This window comes from Lissotriton helveticus, chromosome 2_2 (genome assembly GCF_964261635.1).
Source record: "Lissotriton helveticus chromosome 2_2, aLisHel1.1, whole genome shotgun sequence".
Taxonomy (NCBI): Eukaryota; Metazoa; Chordata; class Amphibia; order Caudata; family Salamandridae; genus Lissotriton; species Lissotriton helveticus.
In genome coordinates, this window is record NC_136060.1 from 520,728,980 (window position 1) to 520,754,030 (window position 25,051).

The 25,051-nt window shown below is 46.8% G+C and overlaps 1 protein-coding gene across 1 annotated transcript in view; it reads right to left on the reverse strand.

Annotated features, from left to right (window-relative positions):
* Positions 1-25,051, reverse strand: part of LOC144821616 (uncharacterized) — a 53,124-nt gene that overhangs the window by 12,362 nt on the left and 15,711 nt on the right. The window contains exon 2 of the mRNA XM_078678855.1: positions 1,267-2,119. Within this exon, the coding sequence (XP_078534981.1) occupies positions 1,267-2,026 (760 nt within the window). The 5' untranslated portion in view covers positions 2,027-2,119. The remainder of the gene's footprint in view (positions 1-1,266; positions 2,120-25,051) is intronic.

Consider the following 25,051-nt stretch of genomic DNA (forward strand, 5'->3'; position numbering starts at 1 on the left):
TCGTACATTCATCAGTCCCCCTAGCAGTGAGTTAGAGGGCCTCCTGAATTTATTAGTAAGTTCAGGTTGGGGACTGAGCTCACATTTGCATTTCCTACACATTATAGAGCCTTTCCAGTTATCAGGATGCATATAATTATCACAATTCTGTGAAGCATTATTAAGGCCAAGCAAGGCATCTCTTGTTAACAGCATAGCTGGTGAAGATTGGGTACCATGGCTGGCGCTGGCCGCGGTCCAGGTGGGTGCAGACGGGCTTGCCTTTGGCGCACCCTCTACACGCGTCCGTGGTGGCAGGCACATTATATAGTGTGTGCACCGAGACCACTAGACCGCAGCGGAACGAAGATGGCCGAAGTTTCTGTGTGATTCCGGAATACCACTCCTCCTAGAGGAGTGTGACAGCCGGAAAAACGTAGGAGGCTCTCAACGGGAGAGCGGACGTGAAGAGGATGCAAAGTCCGTGAGGTGAGGCTAAGGAGGCTGGTGCCAGTTCAAATTCAATACAGTGCACAGATTCAAAACAGGTACTAATAAATATATTCCAACAACAGAAAATATTGCTATTGTTCAATATTGTAGTCTAGAAGCATAAGCGGTTAAAATCAAATTCCGCAAGGACTCCCCTCCCCGCCCCCCCAGGTTTCCAAAATCAAAGTAAGAGATGTAAAAGAAGCAAAGTAAAAAACGATAAAGCTGCAGCTTGGAGCTTAACTGTCAGCTGATAAAGATAAATAAGCTATGCTCTGGGGAAGGGAAAACACAAGAAGAGAAATAAACTGCACGGAGTAAGGAACAAGACAAATGAGATTGATAAGAAAGCCAACCGGTAAGAAGCAATATATATTACAGTGGCTGTAAAAGGAAAGGCCTTTCTGTTTGAATGGATGTTTGAGTTCAAGAATGAATACTAGAGCGCATACACGACAACTTACAGAGTGCCTACACACATCAGTGACTGAAAAGGCACTTTCAATTACAGGCCAGACCTCCCGCCATTGTTAATGCTTCTTACGTTTTGTTTAGTAACCATAACTGTACTTTGACTACGTTTTTTTCAGTATATTTCAAAGGTTTTTTTTTTTTAAAGCACACGTTATGAAGTCATGAGCACGCCTAACCATAACGTTACATTAACCTTTGTTTTTACAGTGATCATGTGTTTTGTAATGCATGTTTTGCCAAACACAAGTATGGGGAAAAAACAGTTAAGCAGTCTCTAGGCCAGACCTAAAAACATTTGTACTGTGAATACATGGGTCTCACCTTCTGACGAGGCAATGGTGGTACTCTCTTGGTGTAAAATGCGATGACGACACACAGGGAAGTCCATGCTTACGCTCTCTTCTGAACTAGGGTGGTCCCCAAATAAAGAACTGCGCTCTTCTTCACTCTGCTGCTTTCCGTCCAGATCTTCGCTCGCCCCGTCTGACTGATCCTCTTCTTTAATTATGATTACTTTTTTGAAATGGCCATTTTCTTCCAAACAAGCAGTAGTCGGAGTTCCATGATGTGCAACTTTAACCGGTGGCGAATCCTCGTCCTCAGAGCTGTGGCGATCATCGTAAGGCCAGACCTCCAAGGAATGGACATTTCCTGTGTGCCGCTTCCTCGGTCTCTCTGAAGAAACAGGACTCTCTGAGCTCCCACTCCTACCTCTCTCTGAGGCAGAAGAGTTGCCACATTCTTGTGCATGTTTCTTCAAGGTTGTGGAAATATGTGGATCACAGACATGTAGCCCCTGTCCATCTGCAGGCCTTAATCGCTCTTCAGTGTCTCGATAATCCCAGAGAGATGGCTCCTCTCCACCTTCAGACAACTCCTCCCCACCTTCAGACGGCTCTTCCCCACCTTCAGACGGCTCTTCTCCACCTTCAGACGGATCCTCTCCACCTTCAGACGGATCCTCCCCACCTTCCGACAGCTCTTCCCCACCTTCAGACGGATCCTCTCCACCTTCAGACGGATCCTCTCCACCTTCAGACGGATCCTCTCCACCTTCAGACGGCTCCCCTTGCTCTTTCATTTTGAGTCTCTTGTTATTACAATAGTAGCATTTTTACAGCGGATGACTTCATCCATTACTGCGTCCTTGATATAATCAAAGGTCTTGCACAAACTGTTCAGGTAAATAGAAAAAAAAAGTTAGAAGAGAGTTGCTAACATTTGCTGCTAGCGTATAGCTGATACAGTACAATGTAAAGGGGCAGCTAGGCGGGAGAGTAACAAATAGCTTTATTTCCACTTAGTCACTGCTATTCACAAAAAATGTAGGAACCTACTTAATTCACCAACACCTCATGGTAAGTGGCACTTTATACAAATGACCCAGACAGTATCATCCATCACAGGTACTCTGGCATGGACCTGGTCACAACCGCCACGGAAGAGCCTGATTTTCGGGTTTACCCACTACTTCGACAAATGCCATCACTTGGCATAGGCACAATCAAAGCCCACCGGCAAGAATGAATGTCAGCTGCACATTTATCAACCCAAATCTAACACTGGTACGCACCTTTTGCCTTCTATTACATTTGTTGTCCCTCTCCGCTGCGTCCCCTGCGGCCCCGCCCCCCTGACTGCCCACTGCCCATTTGCTGCCTCCCGCCTGCTCCTCCCTCCCACCTCCCCATACAGGCTGGCCGCTGCGCGGTCAGGGGAGCGACCCTTGACCCCACCAGGTAGGTCGCTCCCCCTCCGCACATCACCGACTGTGTCTCCCTGCCCCAGCTGCCGCGGAGGTTCGAGACCCTCCACCACCCACAGGCTACCACCTGCGCCTCATCCCTGGTGGCCAGTGATAGGCCGTAGGTAGGTTTGTTCATCCTCCGCTTTATTGCTTTATTGTATTGCCTGTATTTTCATTGTTGTGTCTGTGACTGCTGTTGTCTGTCTTCCCCCGCTGCCTGTACGTGGTCTGTGCCCCCTTTTCTTCCCCTTTCTGCCCCTTTCCTTCTGTTCCCCTTGCTGCCCCCGTGCCTCTCTGCCCGTTCTGCCTTCTGTTCTTAGCTGCCCCTGTATTCTGTATTTTGCCTCTGTGCCACTCGTTTTTCCAGTATTTCTGTGACCTTTGTTCCTTCTGTGCCACTCGTTGTTCCCTCGATTTTGTGCCCCTTTTTCCTTCTATTACCTCCGCTGTCACTCACCACCCTCGCTGCTGTGTCCCCGCCCCCCGACTGCCCACTTGCTGCCCCCACCTCCTAGCTGCTCCTCCTTCCCACCTCCCCATATATGCCAGTGGCTGCGCGGCTGAACACCGGCCGCACGCGCAACGACGACAACCACCGCCACTACGACGCCAGCACTCTGCACGCTCTCAACTCCTGACGGAGACACAGCTGCTTCAAGGCCGCCCCGATACGCAAAAACGGCCCCTTCACCTGCAGAACTACAGCTACAGCAGCCTCAGAGCCGACGAACCACCCGCCAAGAAAGACCGCAACCACCTCTGATGCATACTACTGAACACCCGCTCCGCATGCAACTATGCCGTGAGGTACTGGGTTTTTAAGAACCGGTAACCCAGCGGTGTCAGGGTACACCCAGAGACCTCGGGTTCTTCCTGATCCAGACCACAGAAACTCAGAGTCTTCTAGGTGAAGTCAAAGATTAGTTTATTGGCTGCAACCAAGTTAACAAGTGTCCTAGAAGTACAACACGGGGAAGTATATTCTCAGGAGACTGCTGCCATTCACAAAGTCGGGCTTCTCTCTTTATACAGAATATTCAGCTTCAGGCAAACATTCCTTGAATTTGTAGTATGTTATTTACAGTTATTGGTTTACAAAAGAAAAGCAGAGTCATGATGACATGTACATATTTCACGTCGTGCAGCCCATAACAAATCACCTGGCAAGGCCCAACATTTCATCAGATATCGGTGGACCCCCAATAAAACAGGCACCTCCCCATCATAAAGTAAGTGAAGCAAAAGAGTAGAGACAGATGTGAGCAAGATACGGCAGGTGTGCGCGTTGAAATGGTTTTATGGCTTGTTGAGCCTTGATGCTATCTTGCTCGGCCACTGGGAGGGGAACTGACCTAACGAGTTCGGCCTGGGGCAATGGTTCCAACTTGCACAGGTCATGGAAAAGTCGATTAAGGAGTATGTGTCCTTGTGGGGTTGAATTCAACTGGATTAAGGCCTATGTAAAGGGCAACACATAAAGGAAGCCATGGGTTCAGAACGCAAATGACGATTTCGAGGTGAAACGTCACTCGAATATGCTGAAAATATATGTACATGATGTACTCGTCATTCTCGGTCTTTTGATACCAAATTCGTCATGTTTCGACGAAGTTTTAATTCTCGAGTCCAGAACGATTACACGAATCCAGATTTTCAGAACCACAGCCGTCGAGCTCTGGGACCTGCTCGACACAGCATCCCTGGACGTCGCCTTCCTGACAGAGACCTGGTTTAATGACGCCTCCGCACCAGACATCGCCATAGCCATCCCAGACGGCAACACGATCACCCGCAGTGACCGCGCCAATGGAGTCGCAATCACCATTGTCCACAAGAACAGCATCATGGTCTCGACTAGCACCGACGACGAGCTCAGCACCGCCGAACACATACATTTCCAGATCCACACAGACCCTAACTCTACCCTCAGAGGCACCCTCGTCTACCGGCCCCCAGTTCAGCAACTCCATCGCCGACTTGATCAGCATGCACGCCCTGACCTCCACCGACTACATCCTCCTCGGAGACCTGAACTTTCACCTTGAGAACAACAACAACTCCACATCCCTGATCTATAACCTCGCCAACATCGGAATGAAGCAACTCATCACAACGACTCCCTCGCCATCTTCTTCCACCGCAAGATAGCAGACATCCACAGCTTCAACACCCAGACAGCCCCAACAGACAGCAACACAACAGACCCTCGGCAACCATCAACCACGACCCCCTGCTAGCCTGGGCCAGCGTGAGCATCGATGACACCATCAAGACCATGCGCACAATCCACTCCGGCTCCCCGTCAGACCCATTCCCACACCACGTCTTCAACAGAGCAAGCAGCTCCATCGCACCCCACCTGCGCAACGTGATCAATCTCTCCCTCGAGATCGAGACCTTCCCAGAGATCTGGAAACACGCCGAGATCAACGCCATACTCAAAAAACCTAAGGCAGACCCAAGAGACCTCAAGAACTTCCGGCCCATCTCTCTGCTCCCCTTCCCGGCCAAGGTCATCAAGAAAACCGTCAACAGACAGCTAACCCGATACCTCGAAGAAAACAGAATCCTGGAACTTTCCCAGTCAGGGTTCCACAGCAACCACAGCACCGAGACTGCCCTCATCGCCACCACCGACATCAGGACCCTGCTGGATAACGGCGAGACTGCAGCACTCATCCTCCTAGACCTCTCTGCCGCCTTGGACACCGTCTGCCACCGCACACTACGCGCAAGCCTCTACGCCGCAGGGACCCGAGACAAGGCTCTGGATTGAACCACCTCCTTCCTCTCCGGCAGAACCCAGAGCGTCCACCTCCCCCCATTCCGTTGCAAAGCCTCCGAGATCATCTGAGGCGTTCCCCACGAATCCTCCCTCAGCCCAACACTGTTCAACATTTACATGACCCCGCTCGCACACTTAGCCCGACAGCACGACCTCAACATAATCTCCTACGCTGACGACACTCAGCTGATCCTCTCCCTCACCAAGGACCCCATCACCGCCAAAGCCAACCCCCACGAAGGAATGAAGGCTGTCGCCGACTGGATGAAGACCAGCCGCCTGAAGCTGAACTCAGACAAGACGGAGGTCCTCATCCTCGGCTCCAACCCTTCAGACTGGGACGATGTCAGCAGCGCCACGAATAATTAGCCACTAACCTGAAGTACGGCCAGCAGGAACAATGCCGTGAAGAGTAGTTCCCAACTTCCCCTAAACACTAAACTCTCCACAATGTAACTACGCATTATGGGTAGTAAAGTATTCAAGGGAAAAGGGGAATGGGACAAAATAACAAAAGAATCCTGTTCTGTCACAGGAATAGGTGACCGTCTTCTCTACACCCTCTGGGACCTCTGCATATATGGAAGAAAAACAAGAACAGAATGAGAAGTACAGCGCACTCACACTCACACCAGTACCCAGAAGAAGAAGACCCCTATCCTACTTACAGGAATGTAGTCCCTGGTCTTCCTCCAGAGGACAATGATAGAAGATAATCTCCGACTCTCACTGGGCACGTAAATCCCTGCAGGGAGGAAGGGTCCGGGAGAAGCACCGTTATGAAGACTCTAGCTTGCTGTGAGAGGAGAGCGCCTTGATGCGCAGTCTCCGACTCTCACGTAGTTCACCTCACTCCAGAGGCGACTCGCAACTGGAAAAGGTACAGTGTTCAGATCCCCTTCACGATCCAGAAGACAAAGTAAAGCGCAAAACAAGGAAAGAATTTGATTCGGTTTCTGCAGCGAAACGGAAAGCACCATGGGCGTAGAGATGCGTTGCAGGAATTTCAGAGTTCCGACTGCAGGAAGGAATTCTGACACACTCCCCAGCCGCGCTCAAATGTTAGCGTCTCCTGTTCAGCTCCTGTGAACAGAGACGCAGGCTCCACTGTTAGCGTCTCCTGTTCAGCTCCTGTGAACCGAGACGCAGGCTCAAATGTTAGCGTCTCCTGTTCAGCTCCTGTGAACAGAGACGCAAGCTCAAAAAAGGTTCCTCGGTAAATACCGCAAATTCAATGTGAAGTGCCAAAGGGTTCAGGACATCCGGTCGTGCTTCACACGAAAGCGTTTAAATCCCGGCAGAAATGTAATCTTTGGCCAGACTCAGGACAACGAAGAAACGGCAACCAAGTCCATAGCTCGCAGGCAGTTTGTCAAGCCCCGTTTTCACTGTAGGCGGGGCTTAAGTAGGAGTATGCTCCTTCCTGTCATACTGCGAGAGGCCCCTAAGCCTTGTGGGATATGTAGTCCCTAATGCAGGCATACGTGACAGGCGAAACCGGGAAAGGTGAGGGCTAAGGGCGTTATGCATACTTGTAATCATGACAGATGACTCCTGGTGGCCGACGGCACTGGGGGCAGCCCCGACACCCACCGACTATGCACGCAACCTGGGAATCATCCTCGACTCAAAGCTCTCAATGACCAAGCAAGTCAACGACGTCTCCTCCTCCTGCTTCAACACCCTCCACATGCTCCGCAAGATCTACAGATGGATCCCGACAGATACAAGAAAGACAGTCACCCAGGCCCTCGTCAGCAGCAGACTAGACTACGGAAACGCCCTCTATGCGGGAGCCCCGATCAAGCTCATCAAACGCCTATAACGCATCCAAAACGCCTCAGCACAACTGATCCTCGGCATACCACGCCACGGCCACATCACCCCCCACCTGAGAAACCTGCGCTCGCTCCCCGTCAACAAGAGGATATCCTTCAAGCTCCTCACCCACGCACACATGGCACTCCACAAGACCGGCCCAACCTACCTCAACAGACAGCTCTCCTTCTACATCCCCAACCGCCAGCTCCGCTCCGCCGACCTCTCACTCGCCACCGTCCTGCGCATCCGAAGAACAACCACCGGTGGGAGATCCTTCTCCCACCTCGCCGCCAAGACATGGAACACCCTCCCACTCAGCCTACGACAGAGCCAAGACCTGCTGACCTTCAGGAGGATACTCAAGACCTGGCTGTTCGATCAGTAGTGCCCCCCTCCGCCCCCTCCAGCGCCTTGAGACCCTCTCGGGTATGTAGTGCGCTTTACAAATGATTGATTGATTGATTGAAAACTATATAATATTATGCAAGCAAAGTTTAAAAACTGGAATAAAATCAAGGCTTTAAAAAAAAAAAAAAGTACTTGACATATCACATTGGCAACTTATAATTAAATGGTTCTCGTCGTCACTGACCAATGCTGCAAGTAAATTCCTTTCAGAGCAAGACTGTGCCTGTAACATATAAAAAAAAACTGCAGACTCAGAACGTGTCTGGACCATCAGTTGGTTACATGGCATGACCTCTTCTGTGTTTGTACATGTGCTAATAAGGAATCAAATCCGTTCATGGATGAAAGCTTAGAAATACAATGCTCAAAGCCTTATTTCTGCTAACTAAATCCAGAGCTGACCTGGCAGAATGTGCTGCTCATGACAAGGGACAACTGACCAGAATGGTAGTCACCTTTCAAGATTTTCTTTCCATTTTAATGATGTATTTATAAAGTTTTATATAGCGCTAGCTAGTTCCGTGGGTATCAGAGCGCTTTACATACACAAAAGGAAAAGAAAACTTGCATTACATCGCAGGACATGAGGGTGCATAAAGATATAAGCAAAGACCCAATACTTATGTAAACAGTGAAGGGGGGAAAAACGCAGGTGGTTGAAACAGTCAAATAACCACGATCCTTGAAGATCAAAGTAAGAGGGGAGTCCACTAGGTTATTGATGCCTAGGTTGGTTGACTTGGTCGGTAAAGTATTGGTTGAGGAGAAGGAGTTTCAGGTCCTTTTTGAAGCAAGAGAAGGAGGGGTTGCATCTGAGGTCAATAGGCAGTGCGCTCCACATCCTGTGTACGTTACCAAAGAAGGATCGGCACTGGGTCGTTTTCCTTTTCAGTTTCGGAGGGATGATAAGAAGTGAGTTGGTGCTTCTCAGAGTTCTGGATTTTCCTGCTTTAACCAGTTTGCTGTTTAGGTAGTTGGGGGATTGGGTGTGAAGGGCCTGGTGTGTGATGCAGGCCAGTTTGTAAATACATCTACCTTCCATGGGAAGCCAGTTGAGTGCGTTGAGGGTTGGTGAGATGTGTTCAAATCTTTTTACACCGGTTATGTAAAAGTAAATGTAAATGTATTGTATTTATATAGCGCACTTCTACCCGGAGGCCTCGTAGCGCTGTATTCATACCGCTGTGGAACCCATCCTGGCTTTCCTGTGAAATGTCCACTCCAGGGCACCCCCAAGGTGAAGCCAGGCATCCAAGCGCTGCTGGGGCCGTTGTGGAGATTAAACAAGCTATTGCCCAGAGTCCAAGAGTGGGACCCATGATTAGACTAGGCACCGAGGCGAGAATGATCAGGTCCGGGGAAATTGAGTCCAAGAGCCGCCGAGGCGGGAGTTGAACCCTGGTCCCGGGCTAGACCTCTGCATCAGGGTCTGCCGCTCTAACCATTGAGCCACGCTTCTCCATGGCAGCTCTTATGAGTTGAGCTGCCATGTTAAGGACTGACCTTAGAGGGGCTAGGTGAGCTTTCGGTGACCCGGTTAGGATGGCGTTCTCAATGTTTAGAAAGGACTAGGGATTGTACAATTGTCTTGAGATCATCTTGGGGAATGAAAGGTTTAATTTTCTGTAAGTGTTTTAGAGAGTAAAGCACACTTTTTACAGAGTTTTTGATGTGGGACTCCATTGACAAGTTCTTGTCCAGGGCAATGCCTAGTGACTTTACTGAGTCGGATAGGATGAGGGAGCAGTTCAGAGCATCAAGATTCTTGAGCGATTCTTGAATTGGTCGGTGGTTACTTTTCAGAGAGAACAGTATTAATTCCGTTTTGTCCGGGTTCAGCTTTAAGTGGTTTGCGTTAAACCAGGTTTGGATCTTGGTTAGCCTGACATTGAGGTGCCGGACGTCACTGGGTGATTTGATTTTGTAGTATATTTGTGTGTCATCTGCATATAGGTGATATTGAACCCCTACTTGTTTCAGAATAACTGCATGGGGTTCCATGAACAGACTGAAGAGGGATGGTGAGAGGATCGAGCCTTGCAGGACTCCAATGCCTCTAAAACACTCGCAGGGTTGAAGCAAAGTCAATCCATGGCACCCGTACCCCTGAGGGGCTAAAACGAACTGAGGAGCCTTCCACGACATGCCAGCTCATCCAAAGGGTGACCTTGCTGGGTGAGGCAGGTTTTATACAGATCTAGCGCTAATAGGAAGGGAGGGTTGTTTTAGATACAGTGACAATCCGACCAGTGAGTCAGTCACTGGTGGAAGAGGTGTGGCGCAGCGGCCAGGGTGCCTGGCTTCGGACCAGGGGGTTCACGGTTTCATCCCCGGTGCCAGCGGCAGGTTAGCCCAGCACCATGTGACTCTGGGCAATAGCTCTCTTAATCTTCCCGACGCACCCCAGCGCTGGGACACCTCTCCGGAGGTAGCTGTGCGCTTTACAAATGCTGGTATTTCATATATTTATTTCAATCTGTTTCCAAGGTGCAAACGTTAGGATCCCGGACCAAAACAAGCCAGGGTCAGTTGGAGACTTTATGGGAGTATTAATTTCATTATTTTACTCAACTTCAGAGGTCAAGTATCAATCTGATGATTTCTCAAGCACTGAAAAGCCTCTGCAGGTCCCAATACCAGAGTCTCTGTTAAACTGACAAAACTTACTCCTCATCTTTCATTTCCAGCCCTTAAATCGGGGCTTTCTTTGCACCTGAAGAACTCGACTCCGACCGTCTATGTCTGTAGACTTTTGAAGCTCACACCTGCCAGCTGCAGTCAAATAACTAAGTCAGCAAAGGCCATAGCCTTTGTCTGGATGACAGAACTGCTCCTTTGTTTGTGGCTTCCCTACATAAACTACTCTAGTCAAACTCCCCCAACACAAGCATACAACTCGCTGAGCTACCATGGTTTAAATGTGTACCAAAGTCCGAGTGATCTTCTGAAATCCCAATATGCTAATGTAGAGGGGAGTCAAGGAGGGCTGTCACCAGTGATGAAGCAAAGCTTCGCATATTTTGCGACTTGCTGTACTCATGAACCTCGTTTATGTATAACAAGGTAATAAGTGTACGTCTTACTAATGTTCATTTTATGTTTAAACGAGGTTTCCAGACGCTTGCCTATGTGTTTTACTAAAATAATTTACTCAAGTCATTTAAAATGTCTGCCGCTTGTATTTAGTTACTGCGCATGCGTCAGTTACACTCACGTGTCCTGACGCGTCTGCAGAGTTGGAGGGAAAATTATGCGCATGCGTAATACATAGCTTGGCCCATAATGTGGTACTGCTCGTGCCACTGCTCTTGTCACCGTTTCTATGTAGCTAACATTTAGACTGCATAAGTATATTTTTATAATGATAAGTTGAAAGTACAACCCTGTGATGTGATCTCATAATGTTATTTCTATGTATTAATTTGTTCTCGCTTACTTTTCATGTACCGCGGGGAATGGGGGTCCAAACTGATTGGGAGCCATATTGAAGGTCTCTTCTGCGCATGATCCTGGAGCACTGAAAGGTGGCAACTTTGGACAGCGGAACTCAGCCAGCTGGCAGCCACAGTCATGATGCTCCTGGGAAAGCCACCTCTGCGCTATGAGAACGGAGAATGTTGCTCCTCATATGATACATTGTAAAATTGCCATTGTATTTCTGCACAGTTTCTCATGGGAACCCCAATCTTGCTAGGCGGTACCCAAATATGATAATGAAGCATCTAAATAGCATGTTATGATTGGTGTGTTACCCAAATCCTACCTTAGGACCAATCCAAATTGAGGGATTCTGATACTTTGCAACATTGGGGGGTGGTACACCGTCCCAAAAGAGTATATCTACCCTGGGTTCGCCTAGGGAAATTGTCCGACTTGTCTGGTTTAGCTGACCTGTCACTGACCCATCGTACTCAATAGGTGACTGAAGATACAGAGAGCTGCGGAGCACTTTGTCCGAAATTGACCATAGACTAAGGTTCTACTGAACCTTAAAGTGCTGGCGAAGCACTTTGCTGGGAGTTCGCTGACCCAATCGGGGTCTTGATCGATAGCTGCAGAGAGGGTGGAACGCAGGCGTTGCTTCCAAACTGCGGGTGCGGTCCTGTCCTGAGCGGTCCTGTCCTGAGGTTTTGCTGTCCTGTCCTGAGGTCCTGTCCTGATTCCTAATCTGAGGGTATCCTGTCCTGTCCAGGGTGTCCATTCTGCACCTGCTGCCCTTGAGGGGTATCCTTCCTTGAGGGTTTCCTGTCCTTAACTGACCCGTGGCCAGGGTTTGGTTTCCACACCAGTCTAGGTAATTACTGCTCTAAGTTCTTTAAAACTTGCACCTTTCTATTTTTCCTATCTTTTGCTTTAATAAAGAGACATCTTGCACATGTTGATTTTCCATGCTTTTGCCGCAAACTATTGAAACGTAAAGTCATTTGCATATTTCTTGATATGTTCCCATGTTACCCTACCTTTAGAAATCATATTTTGCATTGCAATTTGTCATTTTCTGATATGGTCTAGAACGGCCTTACTTGAACTGTTTAAAGAATTCTTGCCTTGAATTGCATAGCATATTTCTCTTTGCATCTCATATTTGCATTTAAATGATTACCCTGTCTTTATTTCTCTATAGCTATATAATTTACATGATCTTGGTTATTGATTGCCTTATTCTTGTGTATCTCATGCATGAAGAGAACAAACTTTAGATAAACATTTTAAAACTTCCAGTTGTCCGTGGTCATTTACAACAGTATTGAATGTCATTTGAGAATTGCATTTGCTGCCTTTTCCTTTTACAGCTAGGCCCCTGATCCATGGAAGTCATAGGTACCCGTGTCGGTGAATGGTAAGTCGGGTACACTGAGTAAGAACAGTAGGGAACACACACAATTGGTAGCAGCCCGTGAAGTCGCCCTGTCAATGAGTAGTGTGAATTGAAAGTATATGGGCCCTGAAGCCGGAAACGGCGGAATCATTGGCTGGGTGACCTCGCGCGCTCTATCAGTTTTCTGGTAGATCAGAGGATGGTTAGGGACTAGCTAAAGGTTAGGTAGAACTAGTTAGACTAGTTAAGTCGGAAGCTGCAAGTACATTAATGCTGCTATAAGAGCGGCTGTCGCGAGGGAACCGATCACTCTCTTGTGAATACGCTGCTGAAATTCATGAATTGCTGTATTGTTATTATTCTTGTTCTTATATTGTTATATGTATTAATCCATGCATTTGTAAACCGTCTCGTATTGTGTTGTCCGAACTCCCCGGGGAATTGAAAAGGGCAAGTGGTGAATAGAATCCATTGTCCTGAGGTCACAGGTTTAAGGAAAGTTAGGTGCAGGTTAGGATAACCGGGAAGCACTAACTAGGGTTTTCTGAATACATGTGTGAATAAATGTCAGTAACGAGGTTCATTGGCAAAATTCCCATAGTGGCGTAACCTGGTAAGGGTCACATCGGAAAAGTAGCAGGTTCCTCGGAGCTTGGGTGAAAGCAGAGGGGTCCGCTGAGAAACCTTAGACTCAGATATATCCCGGAGAAGTGGATGAGTTTAGGGGAATAACAGGTTCACCGATGCTAGAGTGAAGGGTAGGCGGAAGAGATCTGCCCGCAGAGCGTGAAAAGTAAATGGAAGTAGTTTACTTGCAGTAAAAGAAATCTTTCTGTCTAGACACTTGAGCACTGTGGCGAATGTGTATTCATTGTTAAATAACCAAGCACTGAGCACTTTAGAAAGAAAGAAAGTTTCCGTTACCTTGTGAAGGGAGGGAGTCAGCCGCGAAGCGCCTCTGACGTCACTCCGTGCCGCGCTGGGATTGGTAGAAGCAGCGGGCGGGTAGCGGGGCTGCAATTGTAAAGGAGGGGTGAAGCGCCGAGGAGTGAGAACTGTCTCACGAAGGGGCCGCGCACCCATTGGCCGAAATTATTTGAACGCGCGCACCTCATTGGTTGCACGAAATTGCAAGACGCGTTCTGATTGGAGGTGATTTTGTAAACAGAATTAAGCGTAGAAAACGTATGTGGCACTCGTATTGTACAGAGACTAGACCCGATCCAAGAAACCAAGGGTTCGAAAGGGATCAGTGGAAAGCTAATAGATACGATATCATGTACGGAGCTAAGAGAAAGATGTCCCTTGTAAGTAGGGTAAAGAATTATTTCAAAACGGACAAACCGATTAAGTCTAGAGAGGGCGTTACTATCCCGCCACCGAATACTCCCGCCTCATTCATGATGTTTGACCGAGGGTACAACACCTGTGTGTGGTTGGAGAATTGGGTGAAGTACACAAAAGATGACGGAGTATTGGCTTTTCCGTTAGACGGTACTTTTAATGGCAGAATTTTATTTAATTTGAGAACCCGAATGAATGAATTACATCCCAGACCGAGACTAACGCAGTATGAGGCATTAGAGGAATGGGAGATTGAGGCTTTTGAAAGAGAGAAACCTCGAATGGACAAAGGTCTGACTAAATGGTACCCCAGGCTGAAACAAGAGACAAGGGATAAGAGGATGAAACAGTGGAGGCAGAGCATGATTGTTGAGGGTCTGTTTCCCATGATGCCAGCAGGTAACCCTTCTGGGGGAGAGAAAAGGACAGAAAAGAGTAAGCATTGGGGAGCCCCTGGGGAGTCAGACGATGAATTTTTAGATGACATCTTTACGAGAAGTCCGCCCCCTTATAATGAAGGAGCCCGACCTTCCAGTGCAGGAGAGAATCTCCAGCGTCCATCTATTAAGGAGGAGGACAGATCCATATGTAGGGGGGCAGGGGGCCAGGTATTGCCCTATTTTGAGAAGCCCGAGCCCCCGGAGGTACGAAATATATATCCCAGTATGCCCGTGAGCCCGGAGGAAAAATATTCCTGTGAAAAGCTCTTTTACCCCAGACCTCTTTATGAAAACGAAGAGAAGCCATTAAGCTCAGGAGTGCCCTTTTTGCAGCCTCCATATGGGGAGGAGCGCAGGTCATTTGGGACAGGAACTTTGTTCCCGAAACCAAATTATGGTGGGGGTCCAAGTGAAACGCATCCTACTGCCCCGAGTTTTACGCCTCACCTGACCCCACAGATGATACCTGACCGAACCTTAGGAAGAGTATTAGATGAAAGGGAGCAAGAGGCCATAGCTAGACAGAGGTCAGAAATAATTCAGAAGATCTCCCAGTTAAATACCAGTCCTGAAGCTTTGACTATTCCGGTAACAATCGGACCCGTGGTTCCATTGTACGGGAATAGTCAAGGAGGTCCGAACCCTCCAGTTATGAACCCGATAATGGCCCCGCCGAGGCAAGAGCCCCTACTGATAGACGATCAGTCCAGTGAGTGCGAGTCCGAAGTTGTGTTCTTGGACCTGCCAAACAAACAAACAGGGAAGGGAGTGCAGAAGAGGCATAATCCTTTTGATACGAAAGAAATTAAATTAGAATCAGCAACGGGTACCAGGAGTGTCTCTTTGGTAACGCCGGAAGAAATTGAGAATTGGAGTCGTGAATTAGAAAAACAGGCTCCGCAAACGAAACCTTTAGACCTCTACAAACTGAGAGTAGAAATAGAAGAATTAATGGCAGGAAATGTGGGATTAGACAGATTGAATACTTATTCTGAAGAAGAATTGCTGTTTATGTGTAAAAGCCTTACCCGGAGTACTAGGGTGCTCCACGAAAAACTGACCGACACCGCAGCTAGTATGGGGATAGATATATCCAGATCGAAGCCCTTGCAGAAACCATACCGAGCTGAGTTCTCAGACAAGGATTTAGAGAATTTGAATGTGTCAGGAAGGAAGTTGCAGATTAAAGAGTTGCTTGCGGTTTTGCAAAAATGGGGAGACGTGGAAAGATGGAAAACGAGGTGGGCACGTAAGAAAGATGAGGCCCGATCCAGGCAAGCTACCCCTGAATTCCCTCTGAGAGAAGTAGACAAGCCCGAAACATTATGCCCCATGCGTGAAGTACCAGGTGGGAGGTATGTGCACGTTCCATGGTCCAGACAAGATATTGTGTCCTTTACTAACGATTTCCCGAAACTGCGCGAGAAACCGGTTGAATGGTACCGGCAAGTGGAAAGGTTCGTGAAGGTGCAGAAATGCCTGTGGAAAGACCTGGATGGGTTTTTCGACATTGTGGTCCCGGTAGATCTATGGACCGAGTGTAAGATAGCCATAGCCTGGCCCAGTGAGGAGTATACAAGAGATAAAGAAACAGGGGAGCCATCGAAAGAAGTGATGAGAAAATATGAACAAGTAATTCAGCATCTGAAACTAAAAGTGCCAGCTAAGGAAACTGATTGGACCAGGATAGATAGAACAACGCAGGAAAGAGAGGAGACAGTGCACTCCTATTATGAAAGGCTGTTGCAGGTGTTTAAAACATATAGTGGTATAGATAACATCGAGATGAAGGATATGACGCACTTTATTTACAGGTTTGTAAACGGTTTAAGACCAGAAATTTGTCAGTGGATAAAAGATAACAAAATCTGTTGGCACTCCAAAAAGGTAGACGAGGTCCTGCGGTACGCAAAGTACTGCGAGGACGAGATGGCAGAAAAGAAAAAAGCTCTTAAGGAGAAAGTGATGTGGGCTCAGGTGAAGCTCGCAGAACAGCAGGAAAAGCAGTTGAGTAACATGGTCAAAAATGCTAAGAACGAAGGCCCTGGGGAAGGGGGAGGAGGCAAGCCCCGGCCCAAAATGAGCAGGGAGGAGGCTATGAAGAAATTTCCCTGCCATCAGTGCGGCGAAATCGGACACTGGCGTAACGAGTGTCCTTACTTGCCCGAAGATAACCCCAAAACTCCTGATTTAACTCCACAGACGCAGAAAGAGAGACCGAGAAAGACTCAACCACAGGTAAAAACAGTTCAGGTGCCCCGAGCACCAAAGCAAGTGTACAGGGGAAAACAGGCAGAGGGAGATGAGATAGAAGTCTGGGAAAGCAATGAGAACAGAAATGCAGCAACTTCGCAGTATCTTTTAAATGATACCTTCCTTTGTGATGACCAGTACTGACGGGGCCTGAGAGGGGAGGACGAGGAGTGCGTACTTGGCGCCTCTTTGCCGGTAGACCAGTCCGGACCATACATTGAAGGAAAGGTTGACGGGAATGATGTCACCTTTCTGTTGGACACTGGCGCTACCCGTTCTACTGTGAGAACAGTGGACGTTCCAAACCTACCCCTCTCGGGAGAAGCCATCCAAGTAGTGGGTGTATCTAATCAATTGATTAGTACTCCTGTTACCAAGCCCATGGAGATCTCAATCGGAAACTTTAAGGAAATGCATAGATTTGTCGTTTGCGACACCAGTCCAGTAAACTTACTGGGACGTGATTTGCTGTGCAAAATGAACTGTACCATCTTTTGCACACCAAAGGGTGTTGAAATTCAGACCCCAGATGAAGACGGCATTTATAAATTAATGTTAGTCCGCCCTGACTCGGAAATTAAACGAATGACCATGCAGGATTTACCCCAAGAACTCCAAGAAGCAGTGAAGCCAGAGGTGTGGGACTTTACTGGGAAAGATGTAGGGTTAATGAAAAATGTGGACCCCATACAGATAGCAATAAAAGACAATGCAGTATACCCCAATACTAAACCCTACAGAATGAATGCAGAAGTGAAAGCTGGTGTTGCTGTGGAAATACAGAAATTGCTGGAAGGAAACATCATACAGGAGGTAAGTAGCCCATGTAACTCTCCGATTATGGGCATCAAGAAGCCTAGTGGCAAGTACAGAGTAGTACAGGATCTACGAAAAGTCAACAAAATAGTAGTTCCCTGTTGCCCTATTGTCCCGAACCCAGCAGTGATTCTGTATCAGATTCCCTGGGATGCTGAGTGGTTCACTGTGATAGACTTGTGTCATGCATTCTTTTCCATTCCTTTGCATCCAGATAGCAAATTTCTTTTCTCATTTGCCTTTGAAGGTCACGTGTATTGCTGGAACCGGGTCCCTCAAGGGTATACAGAGAGCCCCTCTATCTTTAATCAGATCTTGAAAAAATGTTTGGAAACTTTGGTCTTACCTGGGAACTCTGTCTTAGTGCAATACATAGACGACCTCTTGGTGGCGTCTAAAAGTCATAAGGATTGTGTGATTGACACCATTGCCCTGCTGAATCACTTGTGTGAAAAGGGACATAAAGTGTCCCCTGACAAGTTACAGTTCTGTGCAAAATCGGTGAAATATCTGGGGCATCAGATAGAAAAAGGTGTCAGAAAAGTGACATCGGAAAGAGTGAGGATAATTCAAAGGATGCAGCTACCCCGTACTCAAAAGGAGATCAGAATGTTCCTGGGTGTGATAGGATACTGCAGGCAGTGGATTTTGGGATTTGCAGTCCTAGCCAGGCCCTTGATAAAAATGACCAAGAGAGGAACACCCGAGATTGTAGAATAGGATGATGAAAGCTTAACAGCCTTCACCAAACTGCGAGATTGTCTGTGTACAGCCCCTGCATTGGGAATGCCAGACTATTCCAAAGAATTTGCCCTATTCTGTGACACTCGCGATAATTGCGTATTGTCAGTCCTAACTCAAGAACATGGCACAACAAGAAGGCCTGTGGCATATTTCTCTGCCACCCTGGATCCAGTGGCTGCTGGATTACCAGGTTGTCTGAAAGCAGTAGCTGCTACCTGTGCCAGTTTAGAACAGAGTGAGTCAATTGTCATGGGACATCCGGTAACTGTGTATGTTCCACATGGAGTGGTAATTTTGTTGACCAGAACAAAAACTCAGTATCTCACCCCTAGTCGGCTGACTAAATATGACAGGATTCTTGTGGGTGCTGCAAATGTAAACATTGTTAGGTGCAGTATTCTGAACCCAGCCACCTTACTCCCTGACCCAAAGGATATGGAAGGGGGGGTGGATGATGAACATGATTGTATTGATCTAACAGAATTCAATACCAAGCCACGCCCAGACATAAAAGAAACGCCATTGCCTGTGCATGATAAATAACTATTTGTAGATGGTTCATGTCTAAGGCATGAACAAGGAGGCCTGAGTGCTGCCTATGCAGTAGTGTCCCTAGAGAAAATTGAGGAAGCAGGTTATCTATATCACATCAAGTCTGCACAAGTAGCCGAATTGATTGCTATGATAAAAGCTTGCCAAATTGGGAAGAACCTACGCATAACAGTGTATACTGACAGTCAGTACTGTTATGGGGTCGTGCATGACTTTGGCCAATTGTGGCTACAGAGGGAGTTCCTGACTTCATCAGGTACCCCTATTCGAAATGGAAAAGTGGTTCAGGACCTTTTAGAGGCAATCCAGTTACCAAAGGAACTGGCAGTGGTAAAATGTGCTGCTCATAAGAAGAGCATGGACAAGGTATCACTGGGAAACGATTATGCTGATCGAGTGGCCCAATGGTGCGCTAGAGATCGGTATATCGTAAATCCGAAACGAGGGGGGCCAGGAACCAGCTGCCAACTTCAGGTGTTTGAAGAAGTGCCCACATGGGATGAAGTGAAAGAGTGGCAGCAGGCGGCACCTTGGCAAGAAAGAGAGAAGTGGAAGGACGATGGGTGTCGACCAAGGCGTGTGGATGGTGTCATCTTAGGTCCAACTGGTATGCCTGTGTTACCTAGACACTTACTTAGCACAATGGCGAGGTTGATACATGAAGGGTCACACATTGGTAGGGATGCCATGATTCTAGTGTTCCAACAGACTTGGTACAGTAAAAAGTTCAGGAAAGTAGCAGAATCCCTCTGCCAGAGGTGCCTGTCATGTCAAAAGATGAACCCAGGGAAGAAAACTTTGGTGGAACTGGGAAAAATTGGGAGGTCCGGGGGTCCCTTTGTAAGAAAACAGGTTGATTTCATCACCATGCCCCGTTGTGAAGGGAAAAGATATGTCCTTGTCATGGTCTGTTTATTTTCCAAGTGGGTGGAAGCTTTCCCTACTCCCCAAAATGACGCAAAGACAGTAGCTAAGTGTTTACTAAAAGAACTGATACCTAGGTTCGGGGTGCCAGTCACTATTGAATCAGATCAAGGCTCACATTTTCAGAATGCAGTGATCGACGAACTCTGTAAGGCCTTTGGAATTGCCCAAAAGCTTCACTGTGCCTACCGTCCAGAGGCTTCTGGAGTAGTGGAACAAATAAATGGAACTATCAAAAACAGACTAGCGAAACTGTGTGATGCATCTAAATTGACCTGGGTGAAGGCCCTGCCCCTGGTCCTGATGGGACTGAGAAGTGTTCCTGATCGCAAAACAGGCCTAAGTCCCCATGAAATCATTATGGGAAGAGTGATGAGACAAGCATGGGTGCCAGGAAGCAAACTGTTGAGTATTACTGATGATTTGGTGCTTGAATACTGCAAGAGATTGGGTGACCAAGTGCGTTCTATCTCTCGCCAGATCGGAGAAGACGCCATTCTCAATCCAACGACTCCTCTCCACAAACTGGTCCCAGGGGACTGGGTGAAGATAAAGAAGCATACTCGGAAGAGCTGCCTGGAGCCAAGGTGGGGAGAAAAACGTCAGGTGATCCTGGTAACTACCACAGCAGTAAAGTGTGCAGGAGTACCACGCTGGGTACACGCCAGCCACACCCAGAAGGTACCACCAGACGAAGTGCCTGAAGCAGAAGGACGTCCAGCAGAGGACTCTGCAGGAGCCAGACCGGAAGTAGCTGATGACGTACAGCCCAGTACCAGTCGAGCTGCAGAATCAGCAGCCGTTGGCCCAAGGATAGTTGATGACGAACTACCAAGAGTCCAGCCTGCTGAAGGGGTCCAGGACGCTGAGCCAGAAGTAGCTGAAGACGAGCTGCCAAGCATATGGCCAGAAGAGTGGATTCCATTGATTGACCTCACTGAAGACCCTATTCGAACAAGTGAGAGACTTTGGGAAGGTAGAGAGTGGACTAGTCAGGAAAAGCAAGGCATAGGCGAAGAGCCTCAGAATCTTGAGATTCACATCAAAACTGAGGAAGGAGAAGGTCAGACAGGGACAGAGCACGTGGTTGATACAGAACAAGTGAATAAGACTGAACAAGTGCCCGATACTGAACAAGTGCAGGATACAGAGCAAGTGTTTGATACTCCTCCACTGACTCCGGATATCGGGAAGGGACAGACTAGATATAGTGTAATAGTTCGAGCAGAAGAAAATCAAGAGATCGAAGTGCTTGAACAGGATCAGATAGTGCCAGAAGAAAGTGTTCAGGAAACAGAATCAGAGACACTTGGGGAGCAAAATGTACCTGAACAAGGCCAGATTAGTAACCAGGCAGAAGAAATAGATGCGAGCCCTGGTGTTAGTCAGATAGAAGAAGAAGAAACTGAAACAGAATTACCAACAGTAAATGAGAACAAAAGGGCAAGAGAAGGAAACGAAGTCCAAGTACCAACTAAAAGACTTAAGAAAAGAAAGCATCTTGAGCCCAGGTTCGTAAAGAAGTTAAGACTAAGGATAAAGACGGTAGAAGAAAAACGTGCAGAAGAAAGGAGAAGTGCACGCATAGCTAAACAACAAGAGGATACTTCCAACAGAAGGAGTGATCGAATAAAAAGGCAAAACAAAAAGTACAAGTCACCTGAATGGACACTTGTGTTGGAAGAACTTGAAGATCTTGATATAACTGACGTAAGCGACGGAGAGCCCGTCCCTGAGTACTCTGACGAAGAAGAAGACGAGCCACCGTGAATTTGCACAAAGTAAGCTACTCGTGTAAAGTCACAAAGAGGGGTCGAGAAACTTGTTCTGAGCCAAAATGTCTGATTCAAACGTGAGTGGTAGACCTAGTCGCAGCTGTTGCAAAACATGCTGCAAGGTATGCGTCTGTAGTGTAGTTGTCCTGATATTACTTTGGATAGGACTAACAATTTTCATTCCCTTTGCTGTGAGTAAAGATACTAACATTGTCCCTACTGAAATTGTAAATACTGACAGTGAGGAGCTGACAACACAGAGTGTAGCAAGACATGAGAGAGCACTGAGACAAACAAAACAAGACTTAGAAGCATCAGATGAGGGAGGACTACATTATCATGGAGTTAAGAACAAGACACACTTAAATGTTTTCGCAAACTTGTTAATACACTATGTAGAGACTATGGAAATTGAAGATTGCTATGTCTGCATGAAGCTACCTACTTCTGTGGCTGAAGGCGTGACATACCATCACTTGCCGCTGACATATGGAATTTCCTGTAGCATTTTAGCTAGTTTATTTTACAAAAGGGGACCGTTACAGTACTATTACTCTAACAATGACGTGATCTTTTCTGAACTTCCTATACGTGGGAACTTGAATCCTGTACATACCAAAAGTGACGTAATACGATATATGGGAGACTACTTTCTGACTATAGGTAACATTGACATAGCTGATGCACACAGAGATAACTTGACTTGTTCTTTGCGTGAGCAGGAAAAGATGTTCCTGAACATGGCAGAGAAAAGGAGAATTAAAATACAAAAGAAGGCTAATGACGAAAGTCAGAAAAGGCCAAGATGGGCAGAGAACATGGAAGGCACCTCAACTGGTGGGGCGGGTCCTGCTCTGTTGCTGGATTTTGAAAAGAAAGGCAAGCTATGTCTTCACCGCGAGAAGACTAGCTATTATAATAACATTTTCATTGGTTCCAGTGAATGCGAACATAATTACAAGGTAATTGGAGGTTGGGGTTTCAAAAATGGGTCAGAGCCTGTGTTTCCTGGAATCTATTATATTTGTTGGGACAAGGCTTATTTCAAATTGCCGGATCACTGGTATGGAAGCTGCTATTTTGGCATTGTCTTCCCGAAAATATACCATGTGAATGGGAATGCTGGAAGCAGTGAAAATACTAATGGCTTAGTGCGTAGTAAAAGAGAAAGTATAGGTGAAATTATGGGTAGTATTTTCAGTGCACTGATACCTGGAGTGGGAGTGGTTCTGAATACTCACAGAATTTGCAAATTGTCTACTATAGTGGATGTATTGTCTACTGAGACAGCTCATGGATTTCTGCTGGTCAATACCGAAATGGTTGCGATCAGATCAATGGTTTTGCAGAATCGACTTGCTCTTGACACCTTATTAGCGAAAGAGGGCGGAGTCTGCCGGATGTTGAAGGCGCAACATTGTTGCACTTATATTCCGGATAAAAGTGTACAGCTCAAAAGATACGTGAAAAACATTACTAATTTGACAAAGGAACTCAAACCACTCGAAGTTGATAGTGCCTGGAAGAGACTGGTAGATGGTCTATCAAATGTAGGTCATTGGCTTGCTAGCGTAGGTAAAGGCTTATTGTTTAAGGTACTGATGCCAATTGGAATCATAGGTCTCATCCTATTTTTCATATTTGTCTGCTGCAAATGCCGCAAGCGCACCGGAAAGCATGAAGTGAATGCAAGAGGGGTGAAACGAAGTGTGGATAAGATTGAATTGGAGGAAGTGAATGATCAGATATACAAAAAGGTGAAGACTTCTCACCCTACCAAAACTGAAAGAGAAAAGTTGGAACGCTTGCTGGAAGAGATAGAATTGTATAAAGTGTGAAAGAAAGTTGGCATCTGGTTCCATTATATTTTGTGATGATAGTAAATATCATCAAAGAGGGGATTGATGAAGCAAAGCTTCGCATATTTTGCGACTTGCTGTACTCATGAACCTCGTTTATGTATAACAAGGTAATAAGTGTACGTCTTACTAATGTTCATTTTATGTTTAAACGAGGTTTCCAGACGCTTGCCTATGTGTTTTACTAAAATAATTTACTCGAGTCATTTAAAATGTCTGCCGCTTGTATTTAGTTACTGCGCATGCGTCAGTTACACTCACGTGTCCTGACGCGTCTGCAGAGTTGGAGGGAAAATTATGCGCATGCGTAATACATAGCTTGGCCCATAATGTGGTACTGCTCGTGCCACTGCTCTTGTCACCGTTTCTATGTAGCTAACATTTAGACTGCATAAGTATATTTTTATAATGATAAGTTGAAAGTACAACCCTGTGATGTGATCTCATAATGTTATTTCTATGTATTAATTTGTTCTCGCTTACTTTTCATGTACCGCGGGGAATGGGGGTCCAAACTGATTGGGAGCCATATTGAAGGTCTCTTCTGCGCATGATCCTGGAGCACTGAAAGGTGGCAACTTTGGACAGCGGAACTCAGCCAGCTGGCAGCCACAGTCATGATGCTCCTGGGAAAGCCACCTCTGCGCTATGAGAACGGAGAATGTTGCTCCTCATATGATACATTGTAAAATTGCCATTGTATTTCTGCACAGTTTCTCATGGGAACCCCAATCTTGCTAGGCGGTACCCAAATATGATAATGAAGCATCTAAATAGCATGTTATGATTGGTGTGTTACCCAAATCCTACCTTAGGACCAATCCAAATTGAGGGATTCTGATACTTTGCAACATTGGGGGGTGGTACACCGTCCCAAAAGAGTATATCTACCCTGGGTTCGCCTAGGGAAATTGTCCGACTTGTCTGGTTTAGCTGACCTGTCACTGACCCATCGTACTCAATAGGTGACTGAAGATACAGAGAGCTGCGGAGCACTTTGTCCGAAATTGACCATAGACTAAGGTTCTACTGAACCTTAAAGTGCTGGCGAAGCACTTTGCTGGGAGTTCGTTGACCCAATCGGGGTCTTGATCGATAGCTGCAGAGAGGGTGGAACGCAGGCGTTGCTTCCAAACTGCGGGTGCGGTCCTGTCCTAAGCGGTCCTGTCCTGAGGTTTTGCTGTCCTGTCCTGAGGTCCTGTCCTGATTCCTAATCTGAGGGTATCCTGTCCTGTCCGGGGTGTCCATTCTGCACCTGCTGTCCTTGAGGGGTATCCTTCCTTGAGGGTTTCCTGTCCTTAACTGACCCGTGGCCAGGGTTTGGTTTCCACACCAGTCTAGGTAATTATTGCTCTAAGTTCTTTAAAACTTGCACCTTTCTATTTTTCCTATCTTTTGCTTTAATAAAGAGACATCTTGCACATGTTGATTTTCCATGCTTTTGCCGCAAACTATTGAAACGTAAAGTCATTTGCATATTTCTTGATATGTTCCCATGTTACCCTACCTTTAGAAATCATATTTTGCATTGCAATTTGTCATTTTCTGATATGGTCTAGAACGGCCTTACTTGAACTGTTTAAAGAATTCTTGCCTTGAATTGCATAGCATATTTCTCTTTGCATCTCATATTTGCATTTAAATGATTACCCTGTCTTTATTTCTCTATAGCTATATAATTTACATGATCTTGGTTATTGATTGCCTTATTCTTGTGTATCTCATGCATGAAGAGAACGAACTTTAGATAAACATTTTAAAACTTCCAGTTGTCCGTGGTCATTTACAACAGTATTGAATGTCATTTGAGAATTGCATT